Source organism: Branchiostoma belcheri, unplaced genomic scaffold, assembly GCF_001625305.1.
Source record: "Branchiostoma belcheri isolate BF01 breed outbred unplaced genomic scaffold, Haploidv18h27 scaffold136, whole genome shotgun sequence".
Lineage (NCBI taxonomy): Eukaryota > Metazoa > Chordata > Leptocardii > Amphioxiformes > Branchiostomatidae > Branchiostoma > Branchiostoma belcheri.
This window is the reverse complement of record NW_017802780.1, coordinates 325,644-350,022: the sequence shown is the minus strand read 5'-3', so window position 1 is coordinate 350,022 and position 24,379 is coordinate 325,644. Positions and strand designations below refer to the sequence as shown.

Below are 24,379 nucleotides of genomic sequence, written 5' to 3'. Positions count from 1 at the left end.
TCTGTCGCATTTTTGCTCCTTGTTTGGCGCCTTTTGCTCACAATCTTAGTGAGCTTTTGGTGGTTTTGAGTTCTCAGCTTATAATGTCGCTATTATGTGATTACATATTTCTCAACGTCACGACCACGTGTATATATATATATAACTGCTGTATACTGTTGACCGGATAGGTCCCATGGGAATTTTTCTTACGTATGTCATCACCACAATGTCAATTCTATTTATGTATAATAATTCACTTTGAATTCAAGTTCAAGTTCATAATCAAGTTTATGTTCAAGTTCAAGTTCACTACGCAATTAAATGGTTGTGTTTCCGCCAAACCTGAAATCCGTATCCGCATTCTACCTTGTGCTTTTCCTCGACTTAGTTGATTGGGACTCGCTTAGCGTAAAACTGATTTTTGTGCTAGGACAAAAATATCGTTTTGAGCGGTGTGAGGCCCAGATCAAAATTTAATCCAGATGGGCATTACTTGTACACGCAGCAAAATCGTGACCGGTCCCTGGCCGGCCCCAAATCTAACACATATGGGGACTCATCCTCGATAACGTAACGCTCTCTGATTGGCCGAGTTGACATGGCCTTACAAACAAACAAATACGGGCAGCAGGAATCCTTCATTCCATCCAGACCACACGAGAGCACGGTCAACTCTACACTCTGGATATCTCTTATCAAAATTTTCCCCACCACTCCCTCCCTAAAACACGTAGCACATCACCTGATATTCAGTTGGTCGAAATTATGAAGCAACCCATATGCATTCTTAATCTGTCTGACGTTATCTCTAAGAGCATTGATCGCAACTGATGGTGCAGATGACTTTTATTCCTGCACTGTTGCGCCTATTTCGTATCTGATGGTACAGTTTAATGATAGCTGTACCGATACGCTCCCAAAACATTGATCGCAACTGATGGTGTAGATGACATTTATTCCTGCACTGTTGCGCCTATTTCGATCTGATGGTACAGTTTAATGATAGCTGTACCGATACGCTCCCAATCTATTTCCTATGTGAACATTGATCGCAACTGATGGTGCAGATGACTTTTATTCCTGCACTGTTGCGCCTATTTCGTATCTGATGGTACAGTTTAACTATAGCTGTACCGATACGCTCCCAATCTATTTTCTATGTGAACATTGATCGCAACTGATGGTGCAGATGACTTTTATTCCTGCACTGTTGCGCCTATTCCGTATCTGATGGTCCAGTTTAACTATAGCTGTACCGATACGCTCCCAATCTATTATCTATGTGAACATTGATCGCAACTGTTGCGCTTTTTCTCTTGTATCTTGTGGTGCAATTTCTACAAATATTTACCCTTCTATTTCTACTCGACTACGCCTTTTTCTCGGTTCATTTAGGCGTTTTACTTTACGTCAGTAACTATATATCTACATTACTTATGACTTCAAAATTATTCAAGCCACCGGTCCCATCCGCGCAAACATCCTGCCATGCCTTGTCTCATGGAAAAATTAGCGGTTCATATGCGGGCGGAAACACAACTTTCTCCTTACACACATACTTACCCCGTTAGCCACTTCCTACTCTAATTTTATTTCCTCCCGAGTCCCCAGCTATGCCGGCCACGCGGTCTCAGCGCCGCTCAGGAGGGGGTGCCGCGGATGACCCGCCACCCGCTGTCACCACCGTCTCCAGGAAGCAGCCGAAAAAGCCAAAGAAGCCGACCGCTGCCGGCCAGATTAAGGATATCCAGGCCCAGCTGAGCGCCCTCACGTCGGTGACCGAGACGCTGCAGCAAAGCCTGGCCACCATCGCCGCACGACCCCCCGCGCCGCCAGCCCCGCCTCATCCGACGCTTCCGCCCGCGCCTCACCCGACGCTACCGCCCGCACATCTGGAAAACCTGCAACCACCACCCACTGACTCCTTGGTCTCGAACATCCTAGGTACGGGCGGTACAGACATTTCAGCCTCTAAGACCACCTCCCCTGCGCCTGTCCTCTCCCCAACCGTGACCTATACCTCCCCTACAACATCCCCTCCCTCCACCTCCCCTTACCACATCCCGTTAGACACGGGTATTCCTGCCACATTAAAAGAGAAAATCTGGCAGAACAAGTACATCGACTTCAAATCGCTGCTGCCTAACATGCGCTCCACACCACAATACACAGTTTCCTTATCCGACAATCTCACCCCCACCCTTACCCTAGCAAATCGCCCACCAGACCCAAAACACGACCTTTCCCTTGACCAGTGGACCAAAGCCTTCCTAATCTACCATTTCATTTATGCTCAGCGCCACCCCGCTCACACCTGCCAGCTGGTCTCCTACCTGAGCCTCGTCCGCACCATGGCCTCCCGCGGAGCCCAGTGGCGGCGATACGATGAAATGTTTCGCAAGTACAGGGAGGGTGCCCCCGACACGCCCTGGGACCCCCCACTCCTGCAACTATACATGGATGCACACTACAACAACCCGTCCTCCTCCCTGAGCCGCCCTACTAGCTCCGCCTCAACCCCCCCTAATCCGCCCTCAGACATTCCCCCTGGCTATTGTTTTCGTTTCCACAAGGAAAACGGCCAATGCCGCCGGGTTCAATGCCCGTTCAAACACGAGTGCTTCAAGTGTGACGGCAGACACAAGGCCACCTTATGCGACTCCAAATCCCCCTCGGTGTCTGCCGTCTCCCGTAAACGCTAAAACCCTGGCCAAATATCTACACGGCTATCCTCCTCGGGACAGAGCCTACCTTTTAGATGGTTTTACCTTTGGCTTCCCACTCGAATACTTCGGTTCCCGTACGCGCCCTTTGACTTTTCCCCCACAGCCTAAAGACACACATTTCAATATAATCCAGGACAAACTTCAGAATGAGTTGGTGTCTGAGCGGGTTGCCGGACCTTTCTCTTCGCCTCCGTTCAAGAATCTCTTTCTTTCACCTTTATATGCTGTGCCCAAAAAGGCTCCCGGAAAATTCCGCTTAATTCATGACCTCTCATACCCTCCGGGCTTCTCTGTCAACAGCGGCATTCCTTCTGAGCTGTCCTCCGTTAAATATGCTACAATAGACAACGCCATCCAACACATAAAAGTTCTTGGCCGTGGTTGCTTTCTGGCAAAAACGGACATTGAAGCCGCCTTTCGACTTATTCCCGTCCACCCAAACGACTACCACCTTTTAGGTTTTTATTGGAATGGCAATTTCTACTACGACAGGTGTCTCCCAATGGGTTGTAGTACATCCTGTGTTATCTTCGAATCTTTCAGTACGGCTCTGGAATGGATTGCCCGCAACAAATTGAATATCCAGTACCCTGCCCATATCCTAGATGATTTTCTTTTTGCAGCCAGAACCTACTTGCAATGTCACCGTGACCTAACCGCCTTCACTGATTTGTGTCGAGACGTCGGAGTCCCCCTCGCAGAAGGAAAGACCTTCTCTCCTCACACCACTATGTCTTTCCTAGGTATTGAATTAGATACCATTATTATGGAAGCGAGGCTCCCGTTAGACAAACTCACCAAATGCCGTGAACAAATTAATTTCTTCTTCCATCTCTCTCATGCCACTCTTAAACAAGTTCAATCCTTAGTGGGTTTACTTCACCACGTCTGCCAAGTTGTTCCCCCCGGCAGAGCCTTTCTGCGTCGACTCATCGACCTTACCAAGCCCCGCCCAGGTAACTCTAACCGCATACCGATACCCACAGAGGTACGCCAGGACCTGCGCATGTGGCTTACTTTTCTGAACAGCTACAATGGCCGATCCTTTTTCCTAGACGACGTTTTCGCCTCTAACATAACCCTCCACCTCTACACTGACGCAGCTGCGTCTCTTGGCTATGGGGGTGTTTATGGAACGGCATGGTTTTATGGTTCATGGCACCATTCCTTACGCTCCCAAAACATCACGATATTGGAGTTTTACCCCATTGTTGTAGCACTCCATATCTGGGGCCAACAGTGGTCCAACCGAAGCATTCTCCTCCACACTGACAACGCCGCTCTAGTCCATGTCATTAACCGCCAAACCTCCAAAAACCCTCTCATCATGCCCCTTGTTCGGCACTTTGTTCTTATCTCCCTACGTCAAAACATTCTCTGTCGTGCAGTTCATGTACCTGGCGCGCAAAACATAATGGCCGACACTTTGTCCCGTCTGCAGGTAGACCGTTTCCGGCGAGAATTCCCGAATATGGACCCTCATCCAACCCCTGTCCCGCCACACCTGCAGCCGCACGTATTGATAGGACCGTGACCGACCTTCTGTCCTCAGCCCTCGCTCCGTCCACCTTGCGCGCCTATAGACAGGCCTGGCAGCTCTTCAGAAATTTCACAATAGACGTCCTCGGTGAGGACTTAGCCACCCCACCTGTTTCGACCAATCTGCTTGCCCAGTTCATCGGCTTCCTCCACAATGAGGGTTTCGCACCCCCTACCATTTCCTCCAAACTTTCGGCCATCAGCTTTGTACACAAACTACTAGAACTTCCGGACCCAGCCCAGTCCTTCTTTATTCAAAAACTCCTCCACGCTACCCGCAAGTCCCATCCCCCCGATAACAGACGTCCAATCACCCCCAGCATTCTCAAATCCCTGATAGATTCTCTACCGGAAGTGTACGCACCCGCATACGACAGACAGTTGTACAAAGCCATGTTCTTGTTCACCTTCTACTCCTTAGCCCGCGTGGGTGAGGTCACCGTCACTGGTTCCGCTCACCACACACTGCAGTTGTCAGATGTTAACCTCCAAGGCACATCCCACCAGACAGTCCCTCCCCTTCTGATCACCTTCCGTACTTATAAGCACAGCTCCACGAAACGTCCCGTAACCGTGTCCATTGTGCCCCACCCTGGCAGCTCCTACTGTCCCGTAGCAAATCTGAAATCCTACCTGTCGCTCAGGGGAGAGTGTGCGGGTTGCCTCTTTCTCCTTAGCGACGGCCGCCCCGTTTCTAGTGACCATTTCTCTAACACCCTCCGCAAATGCCTAGAACGTGCGCACCTAGACCCTCAGGCCTATACTGCTCATTCGTTCCGCATAGGAGCTGCCACACACGCTGCTTCGAGCGGCGCCTCCGACGCGCAGCTACGGGCGCTGGGGCGCTGGTCTTCAGATGCCTTTAAATCGTACATACGCCCCTAATAGTATTCTATTCCTCCGACTCTGTACATTGTCTTATGCCGCACAGCCTCCATTGTCTGTGAAACGGATTGTATCTCATTTGCAACTTAGACCACTTTCTGTTAGACCTGTTAGGCCGTAGTTTGCAGCGGCTGTAGTAATTAGGCTATATAATACACACCCCTCATGGTGTGCGCCATGGACTCATTTATTTTCAATATTTTCAACTTAGATCACTTTTGTTAGGTCTTAGTTCGTTGTCAAGGTAGTAGCAAGGAGGTGTATAACCTCCTTGCAAGGAGATGTATAACTTCAGGGGAGAGTGTGCGGGTTGCCTCTTTCTCCTTAGCGACGGTATTAGTTAGGTTGTTAGTTAGGTTGTTAACGTTGTACTTCAGCAACTTAGTACACAGGCATTGTGTGTTGTGGACTTTTAATTATTTCCGACTTACATCACATTCTGTTAGGTCGTAGCCTGTAGCTACTGTATTAGTTATGCTCCTTACCACACAGCTCTCATTGTGTGTGCCACGGGCTTTCAATTTACATAATGCCTTGTCATTATATATTTATTGTACATACTGTACTTGTGCTCTCTTTGCAGCATCAGACCTAGCAGCCCTTGTATAATATCATACAGGATGCTCTCCTTAACAAAACCTCCAGGCGACAATTTCTTCATCAGGAGTGAGAAAACACTCTAATATGCCGTTTGCAGCATTGGGAAAATCCTACCTCCCCCCTCCCTTCTCCCCAGTTTGGCTCCCGGGGGAGATGGGAGTTAGGGTTGGGGTAGCCGGCTCGCGGTGTCTATTTCCATACCAAAATTGATCTCTAGCCACTCTGATTTTGTTGTAAGAGCATTCTGCACGATCTTCACCTTTCTCTCACGTTATGTACTTTCCTTAGCCTTTGTCTTTTCTTTAGCATTTCCTGTAGTGGTAGTGGTTTTGAGTTCTCAGCTTGTAATGTCGCTATTATGTGATTACATATTTCTCAACGTCACGACCACGTGTATATATATATATAACTGCTGTATACTGTTGACCGGATAGGTCCCATGGGAATTTTTCTTACGTATGTCATCACCACAATGTCAATTCTATTTATGTATAATAATTCACTTTGAATTCAAGTTCAAGTTCATAATCAAGTTTATGTTCAAGTTCAAGTTCACTACGCAATTAAATGGTTGTGTTTCCGCCAAACCTGAAATCCGTATCCGCATTCTACCTTGTGCTTTTCCTCGACTTAGTTGACTGGGACTCGCTTAGCGTAAAACTGATTTTTGTGCTAGGACAAAAACAAGAAATAGCTTCGTTCGTCTCTAAGCCAACGTATCTTTCGATATCGTTGATAGATCTAATTCAAGACAATGTTGTTACTTTTGAACGTGGTATTTCCTGTATTTTACAGACGTTATCCAAAGTGTTACGTAAATGTATTATTTTCTGTATTCATTTATTTATTGCTTTGGGTGTTCAACACACAGGACCAGGGTAACCCAAATAGCTTGTGGCTATTACAAAGGGCTTGTCCTACTTACAACACAGTATTAACAGTCTATAACGTTATTTTATGTACCCAAAAATTTTTTAAAAAGCATTACGTGCATAATATTAAATGAATATATATATGTAGTCATTTGTTGCCATTATGCCATAAAGCGTTCTATCGCAAAAAATGACGTTTCTGTTCTGAACGACCAATCATTTGTGTTTCAGACGGGTTGCGTTCATAAGATGGATTTACTCATTTATGACCTTTATTATACTTTTTCCCCACTTGGCTGTGCAAACACGCAGTTAACCTTCACTAGGCTTTTTGTGTGTGGGGGGTGTTCGGTCAGCCCCTTCATAACACATGAACGGTATACTGTACACTATGGTCAAAAAATTTTAGAGAACGGTGTAACAGTAATAATGATAATAACCAGCATTTTTATGTCATTATCATGTAATATGACGTCATTTGTATGTTATTTATGTGACTTTTGGGACTAAAACCGCCCAGATAGATGATTCTCATAAAACAAAGTTCTACAAGAAAACTTAAACAAAAAACTTTGTATGATATAGCACTTATGTTACCCATCTGCTAAGTCCTGTGTTAACCATCGCAATGCGTATTCAAGCTATTCGCCATATTGGATCGTCAGTCTTAAATCAGTCTTTAATACGCTCTTTTTATTAACCTGCCTAATCGCGCTCCTGGCGGCCAGCCGCCCCGATGTTGCCGCCCCCAATTGGGGTGGGGCTCATTAACCTCCGGCCGAGAGCTTGTGTAACACAGGCTAACTCTTTTTATGATTCAGTCTGAAAACACAATGCAAATGGACAAGTCGTAAAATACCTGCTGATGAATTAAGATAATGTAACCTGGGTACACTGCTCTAATGCATGTGTAACTAAACGTAAAAACGTAAAAATGATTATTGTTCAAACCAAAATCTCTACATTTTGAAAAATTGAATGCCAGAAATCAGTTGTCATGACAACTAGAAAAAACCTTGTGGTCAAGAAGCATGTGCTTATTCGCGCGTTCGAAACAAATAGGTTTTTGTCATTACTAAGTACTTTCGTGATACATTTACTAAGTTCTGAAATATGCCGACGAAGAGAAGATGATCAATAAACTTAACAAATAACTATTATGTTAAAATAAACATAACCGTTTTATTCTACAGGTGAACAAGTGTACCTGACCACGGTAGGTGGCTGGGCTTTCTATAAAGTTTCCGCGTTTGGTGCTATGACTAACCCAAATGTCATGGTTACCTGTGAAGCGGCTGGGATGAGATTCCCTTGCTTCTGGTCTGGTACCTCTTGTCTTAGTGATTGGGACGACCGATGCATCAGGTTTGCCGATAACGGTGGCTGCTTTACCTTTATGGTCCTCTCGCTGCGGCTGTGTGGGCATGTACAAGCTTGGCGCTGTCAGCCCCTTGATGACACCTTTGTGTACTACCCAACCTGGATGGAAAACGGCGCAGGGGGACTGGACTACGAAACCGCGCAGTATAGTCTACAAGGGTCGAACTATTACAACAAGTACGCCCTGTGCGCAGGTAAGGTTAATATTTGACGCAGTTGTACAAAAAAAGATCAAATAATCATTCCTGACTCCAGACTCAAAATTATTTCTATCCACAGTAGTAAGTGTGAGAAAAATCGAAACTCTGCAAAAAGCTACAATTTTTAAACACATGAGCGGAAAAAGATCGCCATGTTTTCAAGATTAAAGACATTTAGACTATTTTTGGTCTCTTACTCAAAGTAAGACAACGGTTTCTTCTCACTATAGCGTAAAATGCATGCATAATACTTCTTATAAGTACTTATTATATCTTTTTTTCGTTGAACTACTCTTAAACCAGACCTCTTTTTTTAAATTTTCTTATATATAGTACAGAAGCTATAAATCTTAGATAATAATACTGTCCTTAATCTTTTCAGTGCAGTCACCTGACGCCATCACCGGGTGAAGACGGGAAGCATAGCCTTCAGCTGGAAAAGCAAGCTGCAGATCTGCATGGAATAAAACCAATGCCTCAATATTATTTGTGTCTTTTTTTCTTGTGAGCTTTAACAACCCAACTGTGAACTCAGGTTCATACAAAAGATTACCAAAGGTTTGAGTGGAAAACATTGTATTGTTTCCTTACGCAATTGCTGATTTTTTTAAAAAATTTACGATTCCAATTTGGGCCTTTCAGAAGCCTCCTGTGCAGACCTTTTAACTGTCAGCTTTTCTTTCGATTGTACTAGCGCGGGTAAACATTGAAATCATATTCATACAGTTTCCTTAGTTATGAAAATTACAACCTGATTTGCAAAATTGTCATCTAATCATGTCAAACATCAATTAAGATACCTCCATACCAAAAACTATGATAATCCATCAGCCGGTTTTTGAGATATTCTTTTTGGAGGTTTTGAAACAAATGCCCCTGAAGTTCCACAACAAGCTGATAGGGGGCCCATGCCCAGATCACGAGATATCTTAAACAGAGGTTAAACTGCAGTTACATAGCAATGTACGGGGGGGGGGGGTAAATCTAATCATAGCCAGGTCCCTTAGGTACCTACCCATCTTCCAAATATCAAGACAATCAACGTAGGCCTTCTAGAGTTATTGTACAATCAACGTAAGCCTTCTCGAGTTATTGTACAATCAACGTAAGCCTTCTCGAGTTATTGTATTAATAAAACACACAAACACACACACACAAACGCACACAGAGACAGACGCACAAACATACGCCGAAGCAACATAAAACACGACCTTCTTGGCGAAGGAGGTTTTACCTTTTATTCATATACGACTGCCTAAGATCCAACCACCAAATGGGGTTAGCTCTTTTCTCCTTAGAGTGTGTGCAGGATCGGACGCTGGTGCTCCCATCCACGGCAAGGCAGGCGCCGGCAACCTTACCCCATTTGATGGCAGTGCTTGTTTGTTAGTTGTTTTTTTTTCTTTTTGTACAGAGCGGCATTATGACATGTAGAGGAAGTGTAGAGGCTTAAAATCGGTATCACGTCAAAGAACATTATCTGCGTCTTACAGTTGTTTTTCTCTCCGCAGTTTAATGCAAAGTGTAATGTGGAAATAGGTCTTAAATGGCTGAATGCAGCACGTTTCAACTTTCATGTGTTATTGAGTAAACAGACTCTTTTTACACATCGAAGTCTTTTATTCAGACGACGTTTCGGTGACCGTTCTCTACCGTCAGGGCAATTCTAACTGGTTCACATTGCACAGCACAGGTGTCGCTGCAGTAGATGCATTCCGAAACGTACAATATCTAAATATCTAGACATATGCGTGATTACAGGGAAATGTATCTACAATGCGGTCCCAAATGTACGGGAGTTGAATATTTACATAACTGTGGTCAGGCATTAAACAGAAACAGTTATAGAGATCTCACGTTCTATAGGTGCAACACAGTGACAAACAGACCCATATAAGTGTAGTGATGATTGGCTTAGCGCGTAGTAGTAGTTTGACGTCAAGACTACATGTATAACATACACACGTGATCAGGAATTTGATTAGTCTCAAGATGAATAAACGGCATTGCCAAGTTTACCAAAATGGACAATTGGGAAAAGACATCTATACCCTACACAAGCACTTTTCATCTTGTGTTCTCATCCACAACACCGCCATTTTTCCTTTTTTTCATTTTAAAGTGGTGATTTCTAAAAAAGAAAAATTAAAATAATGCAGTATTCAACAAAATCGATCAAATATGTAGTTGTTTAGAGACACATAGAAACAGCTACAGGCGGAATCACCCAGCCATTTGGAAACCTGGAGCCCGCTCTTCACTGTCTAGATAGTGTCGGCCTGTTCGGATATCGTCGGCCTGTTCAGATATCGTCGGCCTGTTCAGATACTGTCGGCCTGTTCAGATGCTCTCGGCCTGTTCAGATGCTGTCGGCCTGTTGGATTTCGTTCAGCTCGTTCTCTGCCTCGTGCATACTGCAGCGCACAGAGACACCACCAGGAGGCGCTGTGGTCTTCCAGCGGCCCCGCTGCATCTTGGGAGGAGGCTCGGGAGGAGCCTCGATCTGGGGTGACAAAGAGAATTGTTTGTGACGTTCGTGCACCTGTGTGTGTGTGTGTGTGTGTGTGTGTGTGTGTGTGTGTGTGTGTGTGTGTGTGTGTGTGTGTGTGTGTGTGTGTGTGTGTGTGAGTATGTGTGAGTGTGTGTGTGTTTGATAGAGTGTTTGTGTGAGTGTGTGTGTGTGTGTGTGTGTGTTTGAGTTTGCAAGTGTGTGTGTAAACGTGTGTGTGAGTGTATGTCGGTGTGTGTGCGTGTGTATGTGTACATGTGTGTGTGTGTGTTTGTGTGTGTGTGTGTGTGTGAGTGTGTGTGTGTGTGCCTGATTGTGTGTGTGTGTGTGTATGTGTGTGTTTGTGTTTGAGTGTGCGAGTGTGTGTGAATGTGTGTGTGTGTGTTTGTGTGTGAGTGTGTGAATGTGTGTCGGTGTGTGTGCATGTGTATGTGTACATGTGTGTGTGTTAGTCTGTTTGTGTGTGTGTGTGTGTGTGCGTGTGTGTCTGTGTGTTTGTGCGTGTATTGTGTGTGTGCGAAAGTGTGAAGGTATGAGATCGTGGAAGTCTAGTTTTTTGTACGTCTGTTTGCGTGCGTGTCAAATCAAACCTCACCGTTATGTACTCGTCACTTGACAATCCGGATTCCTCCGGGATGTCCTCCCGTGCGCATGCGCTGATGTCCTCGCCGTCCGGACGGTGCCGCTCCACGGTCGTGTAGGGAGGTAAGGTGGTGGCGTGCGCATGCGCCAGCCCTGCACCAAAGCAACAAGTCCGTACCAGTCACATGTAAGAACAAGAAGTCTCCTACTAGTCACTCTAGCTGCTAACCTCTAACAGCAAGTATGTTTTGGTAGTCGTGGGCCCCAAATGACTGACAGTTAAGGAAAAATGGCTTCTTTAATCGTTAATTAAATTAGTTTTTTCCATGTCACTGTTACTGGAAGTCTTTATTACAATTAACACAGCTCTCCCCATGTCCTTGGTAGGTAAATAGATACCAACACTAGCTATAGCTAGAGTCTGAGTATACCTGAGTAGGAGAGTCCGACGTTTGTCCACTGTTTGTCCCCCCGAGGCGGCGGACGTGGCTTCAGGGTCCCGTCCAACTCCTGCAGTTCCAGGTCCTCCACACCGGAGTCGTTCGTACCATGGCCCAGCCTCTTCCCGGGCTTTGGCACAACAGATACGGAGCGGCCCGAGGGCACAGCAACAAGTGGGCGGGCCGAGGGCAATGGAGCCGGGGCTGGAACCAGGGAACCAGAGGCAGGTAAAGGTGATGCACTCCACTTACAGATAATGAATGAATGAAATAACTTTATTGTACGTTTGGGCTCTAACAAGCTAAGTACAGGTCATGATTATTGCAGATTTTAGGGTCGTTACCTCAACATGTATGTTCAACATCATATTTGCCTTGGATTTCTGACTTAAGGGACGTCCAAGGAAACGCGAAAAGTGTCATGAATTTTTTTTTCAATTAAAATGATTGGCAAACTTAGCTGACTTTTAAAGGGCATGACTTATCAATTAATGGCTTGCGTGTTTAACACCTTTTCTCTTATATCTGCAGATCAGTCGTGACCTGACGGCCCAGCACACACAAACAGCTGCCAGCACCACCAGGACAGCGGCCGCCGCGCACACGGACAGAACCACCAGCGGCTGGTCTGATCCTGCACGGGAGAAACAATAACAACAAGACTGGCAATGAAAACATGTTTTACAATGGCGACGGTGGTTGCTGTTAGGGTTATTGTTTCATGGCACTGCCATCATTTCATGATTTTTAACAAGACTTGGTACCTGATAAGTCTAGACAGATACAGTGCACTCCTCCCCTGAGTGTATAGTGAACAATCCCCGGGGTCACAGAAAGTAGGGCCATTCGGGGCAGAAGGGTTTCCAGGAATGTGGGCATAGATGTGGCTCAGAGACATGCCTGCAGTCTTTCCAAGGGTTTCCAGTAATGTGGGCATAGATTTGGGTCAGAGAAATGCCTGTGGACGTTCCATTCCTGTGGACAAAATGTCTATACCATTCCCAGAATTCTTGCAAACTGCACACAATACTGTACGGAGCCTCCCTGAGACGTCGCCAAAATTATCATTCTCAACATGTGAAGCAACCAGGGGATGAGCCTTCTAACCTGTCCCGGTGTAGGAAACAAGAGACTTGCCCTCTACAGGGAATCAATGCTGGGCAATCACAGCAACACTCCGCATCAAAAGGAGAGGAATACAAAAAAGTCATGCAAGTCTAAGGTATACTGTACATAATATTTACAATACTCGACTATATGGAAGGTTATGTAGGGAGACTACATAGTGTGTGGGGACTCAGAAAGTTACAACCAAACTGCCATAAATTTTAGATCCTGATGTTCCCGTTCAAGATTCAAGGTTTAAAGATTAGTATTGAATACATTTTACTTCCAGGTGTATTTTTCACCTGTAACTGCCAGGTGCATTTTTCACCGGTAACTTCCAGGTGAATTTGCCACCCGTTACTTCCAGTTGCCATTTTTTACCTGTAACTTCCAGGTGTATTTTTCACCTGTAACTGCCAGGTGTATTTCTCACCTGTAACTGCCAGGTGTATTTCTCACCTGTAACTTCCAGGATTTTTTCTCACCTGTAACTTCCAGGTGTATTTTCACCTGTAACTGCCAGGTGTATTTCTAACCTGTAACTGCCAGGTGTATTTCTCACCTGTAACTTCCACGTGTGTTTCTCACCTGTAACTTCCAGGTGAATCTCCCTCCGAGCCTCCCCGAACATGTTGGCAGCCTGACAGATGTACGTCCCTTCCTGAGATTTCCCGACATCCTTCAGGAGGAGGGTGCTGGAAGTCCCGTCATCCACCTAGGGTGGTTTTAAACATTTCAAACACTTTAATACACGTTTATGACGTCACATATGCCCTAAGCCGGGAGTTATCGGGAAATAGAAAGCGAAAATACCGGTCATTAAGAGAGTAAAATAACATTCTGTCATTCAAACGTTTTCCTCCGTGTTAAGAGTACATGTATTGGGAAACAGTTTTTCGCACAGAACAAGGAGCTTCTGTAGACTTTATATGGTATAAGGACTGACAATATACAATACTGATACCACGTATCGCATTGCTAGACACCAAATGCGGCATAATAAGCATGAAGAGTGTCAAACCGGCTTCTCGATAATTGACAGCCCGACGTCTGTTGCCATGAGAACGTTCTCTGCGCCTTGCTTGTTCCGCCATGACCACGTGATCCTGCCGGGGAGCGGGTCCCCGAGAATCTCGCAGTGAAGTCTCGCGAGAGTTCCCTGGGCGGCTGCAGCCGATGGCGCGTCCGTCTGTATTGATGGCTTCCCTGGTGAGATAGACGGCAACAGACTTTTTTCATAACTCGGCAGTCCTCATTGCAACAGGCCTTTCACGTAACTGTGGTGCCCAGATGGTGTTTTATTATGAAAAATGAACCCTGGTCTCTTTCCGCGTCCAAGGTTATTGTCACTAATTTTTAAGATGATTATAAGGGCAGACACAATTAAGGTAAAAGCCGGTTTGACTTAGACAAATCACCAAAACGGCGAAAGGTTAATTCAGGGCAACATTTTACCGACCTACGACGTCCACGTAGACGTCCTTGGTGACTTCCTGGAAGCCGTCGCTGGCAGCCACGCATTGATACGTGCCCTGCACGTCGTAACGCACCTGCTGGAAGCGGAGCGGGTTGTCCCAGTACAGACTTGTATCCTTCCGCCGCCAGCGGATGTGAGGTTTGGGGTTCCCGTCGGCGAGACACCGCAGGGACTGATCATCCTGGCCGTACAACATCGTCACTTTGTCCTCCATGGTAGCCTCTATCACAGGAGGGTCTGTCAGGGGAACAAAAAAAATCATATCTATCTTCCTGGCCGTACAACATCGTCACTTTGTCCTCCATGGTAGCCTCTATCACAGGAGGGTCTGTCAGGGGAACAAAAAAAATCATATCTATCTTCCTGGCCGTACAACATCGTCACCTGGTCCCCCATGCTAGCCTCTATCACAGGAGGGTCTGTCAGGGGAACATAGCAACATTTCATATCTATCCTCCTGACCGTACAACCGTCACCTGGTCCCCCATGCTAGCGTCTATTACGGGAGTGTCTAAACAGAGAGAACATACTGGCTTACTATTCCGTTGAAAAAAAAAATCTAACCATGTGAGTAGCTTGGCACATTGAAGAGAAATTTACCCAATCCAAAAGTCCACCAGTGATGATACTGTGTGGTTTTAAAGCGGCATCCTTTGTCACCGGTCGGTTAGATGAAATATTTCTACTTGGCGAGTATCATGTAAGAAACGGCGAACAACAAAATAGCGAACAAAAGAGGAAAGCCCCTTACCTTTTGTATCTTTTATGTTTCCCTTTTTCAAAGACACCAGATTTTGGTCAAATGAAGCTCGATGAGCTACTTTTTAAAAATATATATTCCAAAATTTCATGACTAGACAGCACAGTCAAGTTATATTGACTTATGTCGTCACCAACGCAAAGGACGAATAAAGGAAAGGCCAATACTTTAGTTAAGTGAGGAAAGTCGTGTAAAGGGCCTTTCCTAAGGGCACAAGATCGGTGGCATGTCAGGACTCGAACCCGGGACCTCTTGGTTCCGAGTCGAGCACGCTGCCGCTACGCAACACGATAAGCTACTTTGGTTACTCACAGTAAACCTGCATGGTGACAGATCCGAGTCCCACAGGGCGGACCCCATTATCCGCCTCACAATGGTACAGTCCGCCGTCCTTCCGGGTCACCTTCGGAAGCTGCATCACGTGGTCCCTGTCACGTGATGAATCACCATAATGGCAGAATGCCAAGTATTAGCACCATAAACCTTAGAACCCATAGATATAAAACAATTCTTTACAAAACGGAAATTCTTAAAGTTGGAAGCAGGCCTGTATGTACGTATGAAACTCATGAATATTCATTGCAAAAAATGCGAGAGCTCGTCTTACCAGATAATATTTAGTGATGGTAGAACTTCTCCGACTTTCCGCCATGTTACAGTGGCCTTGGGGTTGCTGTCTACCATACAGCTGAGACTGGCCGGCTCGCCCTCTCTCACGTGGACGGACGGACTGGGCACCGACACTGCCGGGGGGTCTGCGGACCAGATTCAACAGCCATCATTTACCATATAAGGTACCATTGGGGTCTGCGGACCAGATTCAACAGCCGCCATATACCATATAAGGCAAGCGTTAAAAAACCGTTGCCTATCCAGGAGCGTGCTAACCATGATCATGCACAGTTCTGGATAGTTTACGCGTATACAGCACCGTGTCTGGGGCAAATCTACGTTCCATAGACTACTAGTATCCAGAACCGAGCCTGATCCTAAGCCTAACCCATTCAGGTATAGAACTAGATGGACATATGTCTGGATGCGACACAAACTCACACTTGACTCTGAGTATCCTGGAGGAGGCTTTAGGCCTGGCGAGTTGGGGGAAGCCCTGGTCGGCCAGACAGGTGAAATTGGCGCCGTGATCCCATTTCGTCACACGCGGCAAGAACAGCTCCAGGCTCTGGGATTCGCCACTAGAAACTCCAAAAGATCTGAAACGAATACAGCAATTTTTTTCTAGTAGTAGTCCCAATTATATGACCGAACCGGCAAAGAATAAAAAAGACCCCCCCCTCTAAAAAAAGGTTAAAATAAGTTAGTCCCGATAGTATAAAACCTGAAAAATGCAGTTTGAAACTTACTGGAATGGTTCTGTCCCGTTGAGCCAGGTAAGTCGGGGCGCGGGGTGCCCACCTGACGCTCGGCAGGTGAGAGACAGCTGCTCACCTGACGTCAACGTCAGCTCACCTCCTGATATCTGTGGAGGGTTTGGCATCGGGACTGGAGTGACAAAGAGAAAAGTATGTAGGAATGTCGGCTAAAACCAGTCTGTAGGACATTACTGGTTGTTACCTTCACCAAGAAGGTTATGTTTTCGGTAGCGTACTTCTGTCTGTCAATACGATAATTCTAGGCTTACTAGATGTCTTGAAGTCTCAGTATTTGGTAAGTCGGTAGGTCTTGATGAGACCTCTGAATTATTAGATTTTGGGATTCCTGGTGGCTTGTTATGGTACTGCAGCGGAACGTTTTCTTTATGTCTTGTGATTTGGACATGCTACGGGCACGAATTGTTTATGGTAGGTGGCTCTTGGTTCCGAGAAGAAGTGACATGAGTTTGCCCCCCACAGCTTGTTTTGCGGTAAAACACAATTTTGGTTCAAAATGCCAGTCATTTTACTCACCAACAACAGTTAAGATGGCGTCAGCAGCCGCCATTGGGTCGGTGTAGCAGCTGTATTTCCCGTCATCCTCCAGTTTGATGTCCCGGATCTCCAGGTTGAACTCGCCCCGTGACGTGTCCCCCACGATCCGATGACGTGTGTAGACGTGAAGTACATTGGTGCCGTAGGATATTATTGCCAACTGTCCCTGCCATACTACAGCTTCCTTGTCACCGATGTTATCAAAAGCACACCTCAGAACCGCGGTTTGCCCGTGCTGAACGGCAGTAGACTGGGGCCGCACCCGGTAGGAGGCTCCGCTAGCTGTGGACATGGATATACATGTATAAGAAGAAAACATAGTCCCAGCCATGTGTCCCAACGGTAGCTTGATACATAAGCTAACTTTTTTATTTTAGCTTCCTCTCTTAATTGCTCGTAACAATGCTATCTGGGTGATAATAAAAAATAAATAAAAAAAAACAATAAACTACACATATTCAAAGTCTAGGTTTTTGGTTCCAAGCACAACGATGCTCATCATGAACAAGTAATGGAGCTTCTGTAACTTCAGGTTACCTTCCGGACTATCTGTGACATGTTATAGACGGGGGCAGCATCTCATCAGGCATGCCGCACACGTGCTGCGCACAGAGGCTTAACCTGCCTGATACCCGACTCACATATGAGTAGAGAAGTACAGGGGCACTCTGCATTCAGATCAGCCACTCTGACAGCTTACAGGGACTGTTGCACTTTGTAATTATCCGTATTTAACGTGCAATAACACAGGTACATTCCTGCAATTAGATTTAGATTTTAGACTTTACAGTTTGCCACTTAAGGCAAAAGTTTGGTCTCTTTCATCTCCCGCCAATGTTAATCTTGTCTGGGGTTCAATAAAATAACCCAGCCGATTCCAGCAGCAATGAAACCCGGTTTACACCCGCGAGAGCCGCGACCCTTGTTTCCACAGGATCTGTATGTATGTGATGTGGTTTTGAAAGGAGCTGTACTGTGTATGTGATGTGGTTTTGACAGGAGCTGTACTATTGAAAACGAATTACATTTTATAATAGATTGCCCAACCTATGATGAAAACCGACGAAAATTGTTACAATATATTACATGCAAGACCGATATAACGCTACCCCATACAAAGACAGAGATATTCAATATGCTACTATCAGGTCCTGCCAATATATCCACTTATGTAGGCCAATTTATACACAATTCGCTGACATAATGAAAAAAAGGTAATAAATTCCTGACACAATATATTACTATATTAAATAGATTAATATAATTAGTGTCTCTTTATTGTTAGACATTATTTATGAAAGTAGACCAAATTCTTAGTACAGTTAGTAGAACTGTCAGATATCTTTAGCATCACCAACTATGTATGTATATTTTGCCATACATTGTAACCGCTACATCTGTTGCGCAATTAAGTTTTTTCTTCTAATTTGAAAGTTCTTTTATAATATATGTATGTGATGTGGATTTGATATAGAGAGGAACTGACATGCCGGTGACGTATGACACTCAGCGTTCCACGCGGGTCACTGGACACGCTCAGCGTTATTAACTTTGTATCATCGGGTACATCTGTGGTATATTGTAGGGACAGTGCATAGTAAGCTTTGTGTGCCTGGTATATCTGTGGTATATTGTAGGGGGGCAGTACATAGTAAGGTGGGGGGGGGTGGCGTGCCTGGCATATCTGTGGTATATTGTAGGGGTAGTACATAGTAAGTGGGGGGGTGCCTGGTATATCTGTGGTATATTGTAGGGGTAGTACATAGTAAGTGGGGGGGATGCCTGGTATGTCTGCGGTATATTGTAGTGGCAGCAAGAATACAGTCTAGGTGGGGATGTCGGGGAATTCTCTTTGCTTTTAATGATAGTCCGGCAGATGTAAGGGATATTGTCGGTGGCAGTGAGTAAGGGCACGCTTGGGAAAGGGACTGTTCAGGGGATTGTTTTTGCTTTTACTGCAACAGAGACCAGGTTTATTATATACTGCAGTTGTAGTGAGTAAGCGCACAGTTAGAGAGGGGGCTGTCACATATACGTAATGCAGAAGGACCGTCGGGGGATTCTAGTTTATTTTACTAGGAAAAGGTCCCTAATTTTCGCCTGCCCACACGGCCCAGTCTGAGACCCCCTTAGTGAGTGCATTCAAACCAACTGAAAACGGCCTTCCTGTGGATAAATGCTGACATTTTCCAGCTCGAGAGTTATTTATTTTTCTTTTTTGTTGAAAAACTGGCTCATGGAATTGTTTTGGCTGCCTGGTAGAGCTCTAAAAGCAATGCCATTGTTTTGTTTTTTGGTGGTGTACAGGGGGAGCAGAGGTCATGATCTCAGTGTTTCCATGGATCGTACTCATTTTCGCTGGTCAAAATTTGAAATTTTGGGACTAAATGGACAATTTGTAAGTTGGACTACCCTGTAAATATGAGTTTGCAATAGTGGAACACTTAAGTAGGTGATTTTTGACAGCTCAGTTCATGTATTTTATATGTATAACATATGTTCCATTGGGGGCTGGAATTAGTGTCCTGTCCCCTACTACAACAGAGATCAGGTACAGTTAGGAGAGGGACTGTCGGGGGATTCTCTTTGCTTTTACGCCAGCAGATAAGGATCTATTCCGCACGCGTCCGGAAAACTCCCGGCGGGCATTGCTTCATCCCTTTCCATCGCCGCGACAGATTCGCTGATAGAAAAAAGGAGGCCCGAATATCACTCTCACTTCCGCTCCCTGATAAGGCAGGCGGTCTGAATATCCCTTTCACTTTCCGGAGTTCCCGGGATTTTCTCCTCCTCACATCAGCCAAATCGTGTTTTTCGATTGGTTACGTTTATTCTCAGTCAGTGGCAGCAGAATATTATTCTCTGTAAGGCTGCTAAGGAAACCTTAACTCTACACAGATGTATGATCTGCCCGTATTCAGACTTAGAAAAACCCAAAGTCTACAATTCGAAGTTGTCTAACAAAAAGACGAGGTCTCTTTAAAATCATGTTGATTGCTTGAATTGGCCAGTGAGGTGGGCCGAGTTGACCAGTGCGGTGGGCCAAGTTGACCAGGGCGGTGGGTCGAGTTGACCAGGGCGCTGGGCCGAGTTGACCAAATTTGCGATGGGCCGAGTTGGCAATGGTATTCAGCATAGTATATCATCAATCTCTACATTCTATAAAGGACAGTATTATAGTTAGTCCTTAAGCTACTTTTCTGTGTGATTTAATGTCGTTCGTCCGTCACGTTCACGTGTGATTTAATAAAACGCGGCGGAATGACAGGATCTGTGCCGCCGCCTGGGACTGGGTCCGGATAAACATGTGTCCATTATCGCTGTATCAGTCCCGTAGGTACGACGTCCTTTCCCAATGACAAGGTTTATGGTCCCCTGTGGGCTGTGAATTTTAACCACCGAAGTGCCAAAGTTGTTACATTTTCCGTGAATTATCAGGACTGACGAGCCAAACTTGCGAAATGTGCTGAATTATCAAGAATGAGGGGCGAAGCTTTGTGATTTCTACTCTTTTCTGGTAGAGGCTAGCACAAAATGAACAGCAATTTGCGTATTCATGTGTCACCCTTTTAAGTTATCCACGCTGGTTATGTTGGACAGGGAAACATGACGGAAATATGAACTCTACAAGCAGCATATCCAGTCAATATGTCCTGGTTTAAACATGTATATGTCAGATAACCATCGGAGAACGTGGCTTACCAGTACCAATTTTTCTTTAAATTTTATAATTTTTTTAAATAATTTCCAACATGTAATCACAAGACGTGGTGACGGCACACTCAAGTTTTTAAAACTTATATTAATACCGCCACCAACACAGGGGACAATACAATACTCATTTTCACCTGAGCGTGAGGAAAGCCGTGTAAAGTGCCTTTCCCAAGGGCACAAGATCGATGGCATGTCAGGACTCGAACCCGGGACCTCTAGGTTCCAATTCGCACTCTGCCGCTACGCCACACGACCCCACATATACATGTACAGTACCAATTTGTACTGTACATGTATATTTCAACGACTTCATGGTGACGCGCAACACCCAATGTACTGGCAATGGCCCCTGCATCTTATCTTATTATCCGCCTCCTTGAAGAAACGTAGCAGCTGCGACGTGAGATATGTGAAGAGACAGCAGCTTGTGTGCTAGCGGAAAGGCAATCACGCAGCAATCATGTCTGCTTTATAAGGGTTTATTTCATGCAGACAACCAAATTGAAACAATGTGAGGACTAATAATAAATTTGTAATATTTCAAACTAGAAAGGTAACATTTGTAAAGCAAATGCATAATTATTACCTTTGCATATGGTCTGCGCTATTAATTCTTACTCAAACACATTCAAACATATTTTGACAGGAGTCTAAATCCTTCCTACTATAAAATTGCAACATAAATCGATGTAACCCAACACCAGTTACCACGTTAAGAGACAGTCTGGTTCAGGTCATTGACCAGGTCAGAGGTCAGTGTTTGGAATCAAAGGAGAAGAAAAAACAGAGCAAAATCAATATGTTTTCCGTCGGTAAACATACTTAATGTATGTGAATTGTGTCTTGTAAGTAACTGATTGTTTCATGTGGGACCGCTTATTTTATGTCTTATAACCTATAAATACTATTTTGATGATATTGATATCTAGATTCCTACTCGATTAGTTGATAGTAATATTTTAACCCAGAACGTTATATCTAATATGTGGTGATTTTATATGGATAGTGTGCACTGGTAGTTACAGTAAACATATATAAGGCCACAGCAAATAAATTGAATGGATGGCATCCTCCGTAGTGTCCAAATCTAATGCGAGCGGGCAAAAAGAAAAAACAAGACGGGCCGAAAAAAAAACAACAAAATTCCTACATTTTAAAATTTTGACTCAATCATTGTACAGATGGTTTTGATTCAGTGGGAACATCACAATATACATAGCCAGCATCACATATCACTGCATCAACGTAAGAGACAAACCATTAAATCAGAGCCTTTTCTTGTCTCCTACCTTTGTAGTTATCTGCCATCCACCTTCCGGCATAGCAACATACATATTTACCCATTTTTGGCATGTTGACCACTGTCAGAAGGAAACAATTTTTTTTCTCCCAAAATCAGGCCAAAATCAATGCGCGCCCTTATGTCATCCATAAAAGTTATTTGCTGTGGCCTAAAAGATCAATACAATTCAGTGGCCCTGTCAAGGGCTACTGCAATGCTGTGAACTTGCAGTCTAATAACAGTCTGCTCCACAGTCATCAGGACATGAGCGATCGCACTAACGTGACGTACCGGTCTTTAATGTGCCGTTCTTGTGCGCTGTGGACACCTGCATTTAACTACAGTCTTCCATTATGCTGACGCGTTAATGGTATGGATCTGACGCGTTGCTGATCAGGATATGACGCGTTACTGACGAGGGTCTGACGCGTTGCTGACGCGGATCCGATTCAGGAAGACAGCCCACAATTGCAACTCAGTATTATTAAATGTGAAGCACAAACACGTTGCTAGAATAGCTTATATCTTCCTTGAAGTACGAAAGGTGAAAAGAAATCAGAGGAGGATCTAATCTAAGAAGGCATATTGGACCCTCTCTGGCCAATGGATACTACGTACCTGACCGATTTGATACTGTCTTTTGCACCCTAGGATCTGCTTGGAGATTACAGAGGACCAAGATTATTTGGGTGTCTGGATCGATCGATGATTTGGTCTACATTTGGGGACGGAACAGGGCAGAAGTTTAATTTGTCCCTAAAGCTGGAGTCACATTTGAAACGGGGCTGCTCGGCATGCTCTCGGTGCAGACGCCGGCCGGCGTCATTAACCAGAGCGTACGCCAGCTGTCAGGGTCACAATTAATTGTTCCTTTACGGCTCCCTGTCGGGGCGCCGAGGCGGCTTCTATTAAAAATTCACAAACTTTTGGTCCCTTTTACGGCCGGTTTCTGTTAGGGACCCGTCCGGTGCCCGGTCAGTCTCCCGTCTTGACCCGTGCGGGATGCATGCGATAGGGTGCCGACCGGCTCTTGAATTCCGGCCGGGCAGCTACAGGGTCCCTGGCGGGGTCCAGGGGCGATCCTGGCGGGTCCCAGGCTGGTATGCCCCTGGCACCTGTGTATCAGCTATAAAGCTGCAGGTCAGACACGATTGATCGATCGTAGTAAGGACGACACCAGGGATATTCGATGTGCTTGCGTAAGCGGGGATCCCCCCCCCCCTCCTCCCGGAGTTTAGTTTTTTTTTTTTTACTTCATTAGCAGTTTTTAATCAGGCAGATTACGGCTGTGACGTCAATGACAATCTTCGTCGTCTCCATGGAGTTCATCATCTAGTTCTGACGTAATTGTGACGTGTGAGCGAATGACGTGGTTCTTCTGATCCTTGTTTTGAGGTGAAATTTAAGATTTTTAAGTATTAAGAAAATACAAAAATAATAAAATCTTCGTTCACTTTTCACCCATGTTAGCAGTGCCGTAAGGAAATTTATAAACTCTAGCTCTCCCTGTCTTTATGTTTATTTATATTTATTGGGATCTCAATTAGTAAAAAAAAAGAACAACAGTTCCTTATTATTCTTACTGGAGTCTTTTACACATTAAAATAACAACCTAATGACTACCATACACAATTCCACTGTCATAACTAATAAGTGCAATATTTATAACATTACAAAATAACAACTGCACAACATTACTTAATAACTACAATATGTACACCAATAGTAATGATCCAATTTCTGCTGTAGCTCCGGAAGTGGGGAACGGTGGCCAATAGTTAGTAACATAGCCTAGATTCTGCTTTTCTCCGTAAAACTTGCAACACTGACAAATAGCCAAATGATAACGACATCGAAGGAAGCTTTTTCAGAATGACGACATTCTATAGTTTACTGATGATTGAACACTCAGCCAGTGTAATGCTTCCGCGGGCACACGGCACACGCATTAATAGCTTGTTGTGCTGGGCATGGCATTAGTGTTGGTTTGGTGTGTATAATGTAGGCTGGTTACGCACCAAAGAACCAGGAAAGGGAACTCACCTAACGGGGCGATCCGGCAGATTAGGAGCAGGACGCAGCGAAGCCCCACCGCACCTCGGCTAGCCATGTTCCTCCGCCTTACCACAGCCGATTCACGGTTCTCTGTCGGCTGTCTGTCCGAGCTCTGTCCGCTGTCTGTCAGCTCTCTGTCTGCTGTCAATCCTCTCCCTGTCGGCTCTCTGTCCGCTCTCTGTCTGCTGTCTGTCCGCTCTCTGTCTGCTGTCTGTCCGCTCTCTGTCTGCTGTCTGTCAGCTCTCTGCTGTCATTCCTTTCCCTGTCGGGTCTCTGTCCGCTCTCTGTCCACTGTCTGTCGGCTCTCGGCTCTATGTCCGCTCTCTGTCCACTGTCTGTCGGCT

The 24,379-nt window shown here is 45.2% G+C and overlaps 2 protein-coding genes across 2 annotated transcripts in view; one reads left to right on the top strand and one right to left on the bottom strand.

Annotated features, from left to right (window-relative positions):
• Positions 1-5,777, top strand: part of LOC109464300 — a 29,699-nt gene extending 23,922 nt beyond the window's left edge. The window contains exon 26 of the mRNA XM_019761252.1: positions 1,554-5,777. Coding sequence (XP_019616811.1) covers positions 1,554-2,684 — 1,131 coding nt within the window. The 3' untranslated portion in view covers positions 2,685-5,777. The remainder of the gene's footprint in view (positions 1-1,553) is intronic.
• A 4,690-nt stretch (positions 5,778-10,467) lies between these two features.
• On the bottom strand, positions 10,468-24,090 carry LOC109464299 (hemicentin-1-like). The gene is made up of 13 exons (XM_019761251.1): positions 24,024-24,090; positions 16,964-17,266; positions 16,421-16,559; positions 16,113-16,270; positions 15,667-15,814; positions 15,372-15,487; positions 14,282-14,536; positions 13,844-14,028; positions 13,411-13,537; positions 12,209-12,349; positions 11,707-11,874; positions 11,289-11,428; positions 10,468-10,687 (listed from the first exon to the last, which is right to left on the bottom strand). The coding sequence occupies exons 1-13, from the start codon at positions 24,088-24,090 to the stop codon at positions 10,544-10,546; spliced, it is 2,091 nt and encodes a 696-aa protein (XP_019616810.1). The 3' UTR covers positions 10,468-10,543.
• Positions 24,091-24,379: the final 289 nt, after the last annotated feature.

What these genes read in the sequence shown, in the direction of transcription:
- LOC109464299 (XM_019761251.1), bottom strand. Translation starts at nt 24,090, where the DNA reads ATGGCTAGCCGAGGTGCGGTGGGGCTTCGCTGCGTCCTGCTCCTAATC. An exon ending in GATTCACCTGGAAGTTACAG is followed by an intron (nt 12,350 to 13,410) that starts GTGAGAAACACA and finishes TCTCCCGTGCAG; the next exon opens with GATCAGACCAGCCGCTGGTG. An exon ending in AGGTGTTAAACACGCAAGCC is followed by an intron (nt 11,875 to 12,208) that starts ATTAATTGATAA and finishes TTGCTGTGCCCT; the next exon opens with CGGGCCGCTCCGTATCTGTT.